The 12,178-nt window shown below is 38.8% G+C and overlaps 1 protein-coding gene across 3 annotated transcripts in view; it reads left to right on the top strand.

The window, feature by feature from the left end:
* Positions 1–12,178, top strand: part of ECT2 (epithelial cell transforming 2) — a 31,174-nt gene continuing 18,996 nt past the window's right edge. Inside the window, exons 1-12 of one of the 3 annotated variants that reach the window (XM_069792709.1) lie at positions 1–33; positions 2,765–2,918; positions 3,976–4,055; positions 4,157–4,249; positions 5,207–5,389; positions 5,952–6,041; positions 7,096–7,203; positions 8,418–8,491; positions 8,640–8,770; positions 9,751–9,866; positions 10,062–10,124; positions 10,513–10,735. In XM_069792709.1, coding sequence (XP_069648810.1) covers positions 22–33; positions 2,765–2,918; positions 3,976–4,055; positions 4,157–4,249; positions 5,207–5,389; positions 5,952–6,041; positions 7,096–7,203; positions 8,418–8,491; positions 8,640–8,770; positions 9,751–9,866; positions 10,062–10,124; positions 10,513–10,735 — 1,327 coding nt within the window. In that variant the 5' untranslated portion in view covers positions 1–21. The remainder of the gene's footprint in view (positions 34–2,764; positions 2,919–3,975; positions 4,056–4,156; positions 4,250–5,206; positions 5,390–5,951; positions 6,042–7,095; positions 7,204–8,417; positions 8,492–8,639; positions 8,771–9,750; positions 9,867–10,061; positions 10,125–10,512; positions 10,736–12,178) is intronic. The other 2 variants (XM_069792710.1, XM_069792711.1) reach the window with 2 other exon arrangements.

Below are 12,178 nucleotides of genomic sequence, written 5' to 3'. Positions count from 1 at the left end.
GGGCGGCGTGGCCGGCAGCCAATGCTTGGCGCGGTTAGTCCGGCGGCTCGCTTTTTGAATTGGTGGTGGCGGTCGCTCATGGCGGAGGCTGGTTTTGCGGTTGGCGGCAGGTGGCATCGGCGGTGAGGGGAAAGCTGGCCCTGGGCACCGGGAACGGGCGGGAAGCTGGCCCTGGATACCGGGAACGGGCGGGTGTGGCCGGGGTAGGGCTGGGGGAGGCCGAGGAGGACAGCGGTGGGTGCGGGCGGCCTGGGCCGGGGCCGGCTGAGGGGGCCCGGGGGTTGTGTCTGGGGGTCTCTCGGGGCAGCCCCGCTGCTCGGTGCTGCTCCGGGCCCTCTTTAGGCCGCTAGCGGTCTCCGCTGGGCAAGGCGGAGGCCCAGGCCCTCTGGCACCTGCGAGCTCATGAGGTGAGAGTAGCCGGCGGTATCTAATCTTGCCTCCGGCCACCTCCCAGCAGGGCAGCTCGGTCAGGCTCCTGGGTGGTTCCTCGGGAGGGAAATGGGCAGCGTGGGAAGGTTCTTAGTGTCGTCTCCTTGCTTTTAAAAACGTATTTTGGCGTGTGGATGTTTTGTGGCCTTCAGGCTTCACGGAAACTATTGGGAGGTCGTTTGTAAGTGTAACGCTGTTAAGGGCGTTCAGGTCGGCCTGAGTGCTGTAGTGATGGTGTTCTGCCTTTTGTTCTTTTTTATGTGAGGGGAAACTGTTATGTTTGTATCTTCTGTGTGCTGTTTGTTCTCTTCCTTATCTTGGCACTCCCAGTGTGTAAATCTAGTGACTAGGATTATGTTGTTAATTAATATGTGACTATTAAAACAGGGAATATATTTTTTAAAAAATACATCCAGAATGGAACTCCATAAATAAATAAATTGGAAAAGCCATAAAGAAAATCAATGCCCAGCCCAAAGTATGGGCTTCTCCCAAAGATACTGTGAAGTTCTGTGTAAGTGTGCGTTCATATACGCGTTGTTAGGTATAACAACAGCAGCATGACAGGAATGATAATGATGTCTCAGTCTTTTTAAAAATAATCTGTAGGATTTACTTTTAATGGTACCCTTAACTGGCGGGGTTTTTTTTTTTGTCTCCTTTGACTTATAAATTATGTCTGTGTGGTAATCATTATTAACAATATGGTTTGACTCTTCCAAGATTATGCTTCTTTCCACCCTTACTGCCAAAGAAGAGGTAATTGTGTGACAGTTCCCTGTGGTACCTTCATAACCTTCTGGATAGGTGATCCCTAAAGACTTTCCGGTTAAAGTTACTTTCTCCTCTTGCTAGGTCTCAAGCTATTCTGAGATAAACTAGCTGGGTGACTGGGACTTACTGCTAGGAACCTTAATTCTGTGGAGCCTCCACAGCTGTGCATGATGTCAAAATGGCAGCTAAGGTGGCAATTTTGATGACTGAATATGCTTAGAATTATGATAGATTTGTAGTGTTGACTTATTGCTCCTCGCTACAGTAGGAACTTACTTGATGTATTAGGAAGATGTGAATCCTGTCCAAGAGTCTCAGTCATGATCTCCTAAAATCTAGAAGATAAACTCTTTTCTATATTGCTGTTATGCCAAAACACCCATTGTTTTTTGTCTTTGGATTTTTACTTTGCTGTGTAATCAGACAGGCATTGCACAACTTGAAAAATAGTATGTGCAATTCTCTAGGGGTTTTACTACCTTGTCAGTTCTCTTTCAGACAGTGCTTTAATGTGTTATTTGGGGGGCTACTCTTTTAAAGGGGCATTTACAGTCATGAGGAGAATGACTTCAGCTCAAGTGATACAGAGGGTTGTTATACTGCAGCAGTTCAGATACAGTGCGTATTCTAGGTAACTTCTGATATCACAGTGCAAATATTTAAATGTGTGTGAATGATGAGTCACAGGAAATGTATGTTTCTTGCTTCACGCACAAAAGAAAATGTGCTACATGTTGGCCAGGTGTCTTGGAACAAATTTTCTGGTACAAGATTCAGGTAGCTACCTGTCACATACTGGAAAGGCAGAATTCTTTTTCCTCTCATTTTGTACAAGTTTGTTTGCGCAGGGAGAGCACAGATATAGTCTATCTGAGAAGACAGAAGACCTCTTTATCTGATGATGAATGGATACTTCTTCTATATTATAGTTAATCTAGGACAAGAGACTAGATCATATGAATAGACATATCCTTATTAGCTTTGCAAATACTCATGCATTTTGAGAAACCTAATTTTTCTTTGAGTAAATACTGCTGGCTTTACTTCCTGGGTGGTCATTTTTATGCAACCACAGTAACTCTAGCCAGTTGACCTGAAAAATCAAATTTTAGCAAGCTGCTTTGTGTACCCTAATTCTTCTGCTAATGTTTCACTTTAACAACGTTAACCTTGGTCTCAAATCTAGCTTATAATAGTTTATCACTGAAGCAAACAAGTGCTTTTAGTTTGTTGGTGTTTTGTGATGAAACTTTAAAAAATGAACACTAGAGTTAGTGCTTCCCTGCTGCTCAGAGTTGAAGTATCCTCTCTGCAGCTTTCTGTGTAAATAATTTCTGTGCTAGGCAGCCTGCTCACAACCATTTCTGTAACAGGTTTGTTGTCAGTCTTTCCTACCAATTGTGTGACTCCTAATACTCTTTCAGAACCACTCTTATCAGTGTGAGTGGTCTAAATGTTTTGTTTTCAGAAGTCTGAAGTTACTTCTGACTACCTTGGTCATAGGGCTCTCATTAATGAGCTTTTTGCAACTGTAACTTAGTTTAGCACATCCATCTTCTAGCTGTTGAAGAACCAAGACATAATCATGGCTGACAACAGTACGCTGGTGTCTGAAACTGGGAGGAGCCTCTTGGCTGATTCTTCTGTTCTTGATTCAAAAATTATAGAAACCTCCAAAGACAATGCGTTTCCTGGATCTGTTTTGGATGTTGAAGGTAATGGGAGAAGCTTATTTTAAGACTACTATGTTTTTGTAGTGACTGATTAATTTGTACGTATTTAGTAATTTTGAAAGACCAAAAGCGCTTTGCTGAACTACAGAATTGTATGTAGGGTAGCCAGTATGGTGTTGGTTTGATATCCTTTCAACAAAAGAAAGGAATTGTCTTAATTTTTAACTTGTCTTGTTATAGAAATTTGGGGTTACAGCCATGAGGTCAAATACAGAAGATGAGTCTTCTGGCTGATGTATAGAAAACTATTAGTTCCATTTGATGACTCTTCTGTGGAATAAATCATTCCAGGTTATATTTTGACACCGGTGTTTGGAAACGACAGCTGCTCCGTTGTGTATGGGTAGACCTTAGAGAGATGAATAGTCTTGAGCTTGAAATTAATTCAAGAACAAATCTTGAAATTAAAAAAAACAACAGTAGCCAAAGTCCAGTGGCAGTCTTCTGGTGCAAATGACGTGGAGCAACGCTTGTCCCTTCCTCCTAATACTTTGAAAGCTTATTAATACATGGAGAAAAAGAACAAGATATCGAACTTCAGTTCTGATCTTCCTTGGTGAAACTGAGCAGTTACTAGGAAGTAATGAGCATTGTCAGCCAGGAACTCAGAAACTAGACGAGATACCAGCTGTCTGTTTTCCAGCAAGTCTTGGTATCTAATTCTGCTAGAAACATTAAGCCAATAATTTTGGTGGTGTTACGTCTGTTTTTTTTTAAATTTTATTTTTAATTTTTTTTTTCCCCTCTCACTGCCTCTCCTTGCATGTTCTTGCTTTGACTGTGAGGTAAGTGGTCATGAATTGCAGGATCTTGTTTCACCATATACAAGAAAGTTTAGGCTCTGTGGTCAGTTGGGTATGCCTTAATTAAGGGACAGGCTTTTTGAGGTAACATTTATTTTCAGGCTTGTTTCTGATAAACAGGGTATCTTGAAAGGATGCAGTCTGCCTGTATTCTTCTATATGTTATTGCTTGATTTAGACCTAATGTGGATTTTTCTATTAAAATACGAATATTATCCTTGTTTCTCTATAAACAGAAGAAATGCCTCAAATAGAAACAAGAGTGGTTTTGGTTCAGGAAGCAGGGAAACGTGAGGAGCTTCTGAAAGCCTTGGAGGTACGTGGGTCTAAGATAAAACAATCACTGGAATGAGACGGTATGCTTTTAGACTTCTAGTAACCAATTTGGTTCTGTACTAAAGTTCTGCTCTTCCACAGACCATTAAGATAATGGAAGTACCAGTTATAAAGATAAAGGAAACTAGTCCTGGTAAATCAGAAGAAAAACTAATAAAAAGTATTATTCATATGGTATGTCATGCAATTAAGCACATGTGATTGCATGCAGCATGTTGTACTTCACTGGGACTGAAATGTGCACACGCTTTAATTTGTATTAATTGGGCATAATGGTCACAATGTATGTTAATCTATCTGATGGTGTCACTTAAGCTTGTCAAAATTGGCCTTTTTTACAAACACTTTCTCGAATATGGAAGTACTATCTGCAGCTCTTAATTAGTGGTGTTTTCTAACAGGGGGGTAGAAATATTGACGGAGACTTTCAACTGCATGCTTGTATTGAGTCAACACATAAGTTTTTGCTATGAACTGACTTCGTAATTGGTTAATTGACTTCTCTTTCAATTGAGAGCTCCATTTAAACTTAAGTGTAAGAAGTGGTTCTCTGTTTCTTGATGTGAAAAACCTAGAAAATAAAATTTGGAACTAATGATTGTAATTGAAACAGACCAGATTTTTAGAACCCTTAAAAAATACCAAGCAATGAACAAAATTGACTTCTGTTCTTTAGATCTTATGCAGCACGGAGCTTGCTGTTGCAAGCTGGATACTACTTTTTAGTAGTATCTGGAAGTACCTTAAGCTGTTCTGACAGTCTGAAATTTCATTTCTCTTTTGTGCTTAGTTTGGTGCTTTTGTTGTGTTTTTTTCCTTTTTTCTATCTGTAGATATTTCCAATACTATATTATCAGTGTGAACTGATACATAAACTACTAAAGTAACTAGAATTCTTGTCCTTCAGAAGCAGGAATTGCTTGAAGACATTTTTTAGGTGCAGTTCATAGCTATTCTTATGCTAGCGATCAGTGCATCTCATTCCGCTTTCACAAATTCTAAGAGCCTGTCTCTGTTTAAATCTGAACTGTACATTTTTCTAATGGTCCAAAATAAACATCAGTTGAATTTTAACTTTGGTGTAAGTATGTTGCCTGAATAATGCTTTCCCCTTCATCCCCATACATCAAGGAAATTAAAGTGCCCTACATAAAGACAGACACAGTAGAAGAGCTTGGAGATTCTGATTCCCCAGAATTTGAGACTATCTTCATTGTATCAGACTTCCAAGATTCTATCTTTAACAAGCTCTGCAAAGCAGATTGCCGTGTCATTGGACCTCCAGTAGTACTGCACTGTGCACAAAAAGGAGAGGTATGTGCTTTCTGTTGAAATCAGCTGAGTAGCTCTCTGGTGCAGTGAGTTCTAAACACGAAGTGTTCAAAATAAAATCTATTTTGCTTTGTCAATCAATCGTAAATAGTCTTAGCAAGAGAATTTTAAGAAAAGCAAGTTTCTAATACCATGTTAGAATACTGCATGTAGCGAGAAAGCACAGGCAGACTGTAGTAAGGCTGCAATTACTGCAGTAGTTGTGGGAGTTGTTGACCTGCTAGTTGGGATTGTGCCATTAGGAGAGGCAGCATACAAATGATGCTCCAGCAGATGCTTGATATTTCCAAAGGTTGTCACACAGAGGGGATGGATTGGGGAGGAAAAAAAAAGGATGGAGTGCGACCTGTGGAATTTGGGGATGCTCTGGTTACTTTATTAGAACACTGGCAGGTCTGGAGCTGCGGTATAACTGAGTACACAGACTTGGAGTAGTGTCTGATGCATTTTAATACTAGGAACAATAGTACTGTATTAAAGGTAATGAAAAAACTTTAACAGAAGCAGTATGCTTTTGACTAATAAGCTTACTTCTTGCTTTCAGCCTTTACCTTTCTCCTGTCGTCCACTGTACTGTGCAAGCATGTTGAACTTGGTACTGTGCTTTACAGGATTCAGAAAGAAAGATGAATTAGTAAGACTTTTTTTCCTTTGGATTGGTAAAACTATGTTAACTTTATTTTCAAAATACTCTTCTATTCTGTCACTCATAGGGTTTAACCATGACTGGAGCTCGTATGGGAGGAGTGAATTGTTTGTTCTTTTGTTTTGTTGCATGTGCACAGGCAGTGATATTTGAGGATGGGAACAAAACTGTTTCCATGTCCAAGTCATTTTGTCCATGCTGGGTTTGGTTACTTTTTTGCTGGGTAACATTAAACAGGTCTAATTTAGCAGGGCTAAAAGATTGGTAGATTGAGGCTTCAGCTAGGATGATATTTACCCAATAGTGTCCACTTATTTGTACAGCTAGTAGTGTGGTCAAATAAAGCTTTGTAGTCCTGTTCGGAGCATTTGCAGACAAGTTACCTTGCTGCCATGCTATTTTGCTATTGTGCTATCAGGACTTTGGTCTTGCACTATCTAGGTATGAAGTGGTTTGATACTCTAGCACTTTGCTTTTCCATTCCAGTGATGCAGTTGGCACCTAATTTCCCTGTTGGACACCTGGGAATCAATAATATGGCTCCACATCTTCATCTGGGGAAAAAAAACCAAACCCAAAACAAAAGCCTTTGCCCAGTGTTAGGTATAATTAGGTCTGATCTGCTAGATTCACACTGAACAAATGGCAATTTTATGTAAATTCTGGCAATTGCCCCTTCAGGTAGAATTGACTAAATCAATGAGGAAACCATGCTTCAAATCTATTGTGTGTGAAAAGTTGAAGGCATTATGTATGATTATGACGAGAGTGCTGGTGGCTTGGGTAGTCTTCCTCAAGCTACGTAGCAAGGCTGTATTAAATGTTAAGAAAAAAAAAGTTAAGAGTTCTTTTGCTCTGTCAGCTATATCTTCTCCTGTAGATGTAAACAAGTTGTTTTAAGAAGAAATCGGAGCATTACTATTCCTAGACATTTAATGTAGCCTCCTGTAGCTTGCTGTGTGAACTATTTTTGTACTGCTCTCACTCTGCACTGTACACTTCAAAAGATATCCTGAAAACTTATTTCATTTTTATTTTTCAGGTTAAGCTAGTGACCTTGGTCCATCATATGGGTGGAATTATTCGAAGGGACTTTAGCTCAAAAGTTACACATCTGGTGGCTAACTCAACGCATGGAGACAAATTCAGAGTATGTAAGCTTGAGCTGGTACTTCATGGAAACTTTAAGAATTTGGCTCTTGTAGACTAAGTCTGTAATTTATACTTCAGCTTGTAAGTTGCTGCATTTTCTCCTGTACTAACAACAATGACTTGTAATGGTGAGCTCATCTCTGGTGTTGAGCTTTGACATGTTTTTGCCTCTGTTAGAGATCTAAATAATATAAATTGCCTGAATGCAGAGATTTTGAAATAGACAAGTATAGTAAATAACAAGAACCAAAATGTTTCTTAAGTACTGATGTTATCAGTACTTAAGATACTTAAGCCATTCATGTACTGATATTATTGGTACTTAAGATGTTGATGAACAATCGTTCTTCAATGAACAAGTGTTTATGTATCAACATACCTGCTTTTTCTGTCCCTCCAAACCATAAACTTCGAGGTAACTTGCAAAAAACTTCAGTACTCAATTTGTGTGCATCTTCTTTCAAAAATTATTTTTAACTTGCTATGTATAAGTGTTCAAATCATCCCTTATGTATAAATATATGCGAGGTTTTTGTTTGTTTGTTTCTGACAACACCAGAAAGGAATCCTTCAGGATATGTATGTCCAGTTGACAGGTAATTACAAATTTATAGGTTTTTGTACCATGGAACATGACATAGCAATGCCTATGTCCCTTGACTCTCCCTTGTTTGAATTGTTAGTAGGCTGTTGCTTTTTTCTTAGTCTGTCTTATCTTCCAGTTGGAAGAGAAGACCAGCTTTCTAACTCTGTTCAAACACTCATTTCTGCCAACTCAAAGGGAAAAATTAAGAAAACTTTACAATCTCTCAAGCAGTCATGGAAGTTACCTTTGGAATAGTTGCTTCCTCTTTGGTAAAAGCATGCTAGGATATTTGTTGTCATACAAAGTATCAAAAGCAGAAAAAAGATCCCATATTCCACTGCAACAGAGACTTGGTTTTGTGGGTGATGAAGGTGATCAGACTAACAAAATGGTGCACTTTTGAGTAAGTGTCAAAATAGCTATTGATCTGATCTCCTAGTTGCTGAAGAATTAATACATTCTAACTCTTGGGAGTTACAGTTGGACATGATTCTTGAAGGAATATGTTCACTTTTTGTAGTATCTGTTTAAAAAAGTAAAAGCAAGGTTACTAATTTTTCTTGGCATGGGAAAGACTTAAATGGAAATACTTACTTGGTACAACCTGTGCTTTTCCTGTTTTGTAGATTGCTGTAAGTCTTGGTACTCCTATTGTGAAAGCTGAGTGGATTTATAAGGCTTGGGAGAAAAGGAATGAAATGTAAGTGTTTATTTTCCTTCAGCCTGAACCTTACATCCTGTTCACCTGTAGTGTTGTGAGCTTTTGTTTAGTGATGTAGCACTGATTTAGTGACCTTTTTGTGCATCTCTATCTTTTTTTTTGGTTTTTCTTTTTTTTTTTCTTTCAGTGACTTCTGTGCAGCTGATGATGACTTCAGAAATCAGTTCAAGGTTCCTCCTTTCCAGGATTGCATGTTAAGTTTCCTTGGATTCTCTGATGATGAGAAAGCTAACATGGAAGAAATGACAGAAATGCAAGGTTATTGTTTATGAAAGTAGACCTGTGGAAAGAATGGGGTTTATAGCTGATAAATGCTTCAGTGAAGCTGAAATGCTGGATCATGAATACTCTTCAACTTGGAGAGCTATAAATTAATTTTTAGGTGTCGTGTGCGTGTAAGTTCTGGTAGCTGTTGAAGACTTCAGACTTCCTAGGCTGATTGAAACTAGGCAATTTAAAAAGAAGTAATTATGGGATGCTTGAAGATATCCTGGAGAACTTGCTACGTAATGTGTATATTCTGCATCAGTTTTCATAATCACTGTTGTGGTATGCATCTTTACATAACTCACAGAAAGCATCCACAACTTTGATATGAATCATCACTGGTAAAACACTTGCTTGGAAGTGTTCCATTTTTTGATAGTGTAGTACAAGATCAATAATCATATTGACACTAATGATGGAACAGATAACTTTAAAGTCTCCAGCCTTGTATTGCTAGAGTTGCATGTAACAGAACTGTAGAGATGGGAATGGGGCAAACTGGTAGGCTTTGTCTAAGGAGATGAAAGTTGACTGGGTTTGCTTTTTTTTTCTTTTCCTTTCCCCTCACCTGTTTGCTTAAAGCTACTTATAATATTGTGACATGCACAGGGTCTAGCTTGGGGTTGTCTTTAGGGTAAGTATTCCTGGCTTGCTCAAGAAACAAGAAAAGCTTTCCAGAAGAATATTGCATTTATTGCCAGACAGGTTTAAGAACCCTCTGAACTCCAGGCACTCTTGACTTTTCAGTGTGTACTGTACTACTGCGTGCTACATCCTATTTCCTAAAAGCTATCCACTGCTGATTATATCCAGGGTGTTATGTAAGCCCCACAACTGATCAGCTCACCGAATAGTTCATCTCTCTTTGGCTCTCCTTTCATTAATGATAGGTGCCACAGAACTATCAAATGAGCTACTAATTTCTAACAGTAATATTCTTCAGTCTTGCTAACTTGCCTTTTTTTATCTAGGAGGGCATTATTTACCAGTTGGTGATGAAAGGTGTACGCACTTGGTGGTTGAAGAAAGTACAGTAAAAGATCTTCCATTTGAACCTTTAAAAAAACTTTATGTCGTAAAGCAAGAGGTTAGTGCTGACAAATTTTTGAAAGAATATTGCTATGTAATACTCAGTATGTGAGATATTTTTCCCCTGAATAAACCACATGTTTGCATTTAGTATGCAAGCTGCCTTAATATTATATGTATTATTTTGAATATTTTTAACTTTGGGTGAAGCACTGTAATGTGGTGTTAATGCGTGTTTTCTTTTTTCCTTTAGTGGTTCTGGGGAAGCATTCAAATGGATGCCAGAGCTGGAGAGTCCATGTATTTATTTGAGAAGGTATGTTGAACTCTCTCACATAATGTGTAGCATGTATTTGGTGGTAAAATTAGCATACATGGTAGTATGCATGGGGCCAGAGATAAAATGTTTTAAAGTAGCATTTTAAGTTCCAGTTAATTCATTATAAATTCTATACATAGAATACTAATTTAGAAGAAACTTTTTTTCTGCTTCCCAAAGGTTGAACTTATTTTTCGTCAAACAAAATATTAATGTGGCTTCCAGTTTCCAGGAAAAAAAACAAAGGAGGGCTTTGCCCTTTTTCCCTTAGCTTCCCTAAGAAGACTGGTGTTGTGTGCTGGTCTCTACAATTAACTTACCTTTGCACTGACTTGAGCTGGACCCAGCGGGTAAAAACGCTGAAATAAACCTTCTTTTACTACAGTCGGAGAGTCCTGGCCTCAAGAAGTCTGTGTCATTACTTTCTCTGAACACTCCAAACAGCAATCGCAAAAGACGCCGTTTGAAAGAGACTCTTGCACAACTGACCAGAGAAACAGACATGTCGCCATTCCCTCCTCGGAAGAGGCCATCAGCTGAACATTCGCTTTCTATTGGGTCCTTGCTGGATATTTCTAACACTCCAGAGTCGAACACTACCAGTGGAGGTAGAGCTAAAAACTTTCATCCAGATACACTTGCAATGTTTAAGAGCTCTCTGCATACAAGTGCTAACAGTAGTGGTAGGGAAGTCTTGCAAGTTTTGCTACAGATCTGCTAAGTTATTCCAGGCTTTCGCCTTTTCGAAGTGTGCAGAAAGCAGAATTGGAGTGAAGAGTTCAGACAGAGGCCAGGCTGCCTCTTGTCATCACAGTAAGCATATTCATATCTGAAGGAAAAGATACAGAGTTGATAAATATGAAGTACAGTATAGTGTCACTCTAAAACGCTTCAAACACTGTGCTGAAAATCTGTAGCAAAAAAGAAATGTAGTTAACAGTAAATCATCTAAAAACCTCTTCGGTAAGATACTTGGAGAAAGGAGGACAAAGATTCTTTCCTAAAGGAATTAGAGGGAAAACTCCTGCAAGGCCCACTCCCGGGTCTTTGAAATGTTCTGTTGAGGTAACACTGTTTGTGCCAGCAAATTGTCATGTCTAAAACTTCACAAGAATATAAATTGCCACCTGATTTTGAGTTAACTAGCAAAGAGCTTTTAATATCTCTGCACATGGCTCTTGTGGAAGAGTGGGCACTGCAAAATTTTGGATAAGTCAAAAGCTAATACCCAAGGCTTTAAAAAAAAAAAAAAAAAAAAAGCCCCAGTTCCATTATATAGAGGAGGTAACTGCAGTTACTACTGCTTTAAAAAGGCCCCTATATACAAGTCAAATAAGAAATCTCAGTGAGGCACAACCTGTAAGTGATAATTCAGAAGGAATACGGGAAAAATCTGCTTAGTCTCAAAGATCAGCTTTCTTAGATTGTGCTAGCATACTTGTAACCCCTGGGACGGAGTTTTCTTCTAATCAACATCAGCAGACAGTTTCAGAAAAAGTGCTATTTTGAAAACAACAGGTAAGGTACTTATTTCATATTAACTGTGACAGTAATGAACTTTGACATCAGAATGAGTGAGTACAGGTCTCTGAGGTCCAATACATGAGCAAATATTTAAAGCTAATGGACTGTTCCAGATCCACCTTGGCTTTAGCTTTAAGAGAAGTTACTTCTTTGTGTCTTCCCCCCCAGGATGAAATGTAAGTGTTGCATGCAAGGACTGATTTTAATAAATGGTTTTGAGCTACATACCTAATGCAAGTTTGGTAGGCAGCTGAAAGGTAATTGTTTACATAGCAAAGTGAAAGTAGAAAAGTATTTTTGTACATAGTGTATGTATAAATAATCTTAGGCACCTAATCTTCACTTCCTACTAAACATAGTAGGGTTAAGTCATTGACCTGCCCATGAATGGCTTATTAGTTTCAGACTAATTTTGACGAATAATATATTACTGTTGTTCTATCATTAAGCTGTAATAAAGCAAGCCATTTTCTAGAAAGAGCTGTGGCAACTATAGAATAACCTACAGAATAGCCTTTAAAAAAAAC

The sequence above is a fragment of the Haliaeetus albicilla genome, chromosome 9 (assembly GCF_947461875.1).
Source record: "Haliaeetus albicilla chromosome 9, bHalAlb1.1, whole genome shotgun sequence".
In the NCBI taxonomy this organism is placed as follows: Eukaryota; Metazoa; Chordata; class Aves; order Accipitriformes; family Accipitridae; genus Haliaeetus; species Haliaeetus albicilla.
This window is presented reverse-complemented; position numbering and strand designations above follow the sequence as displayed.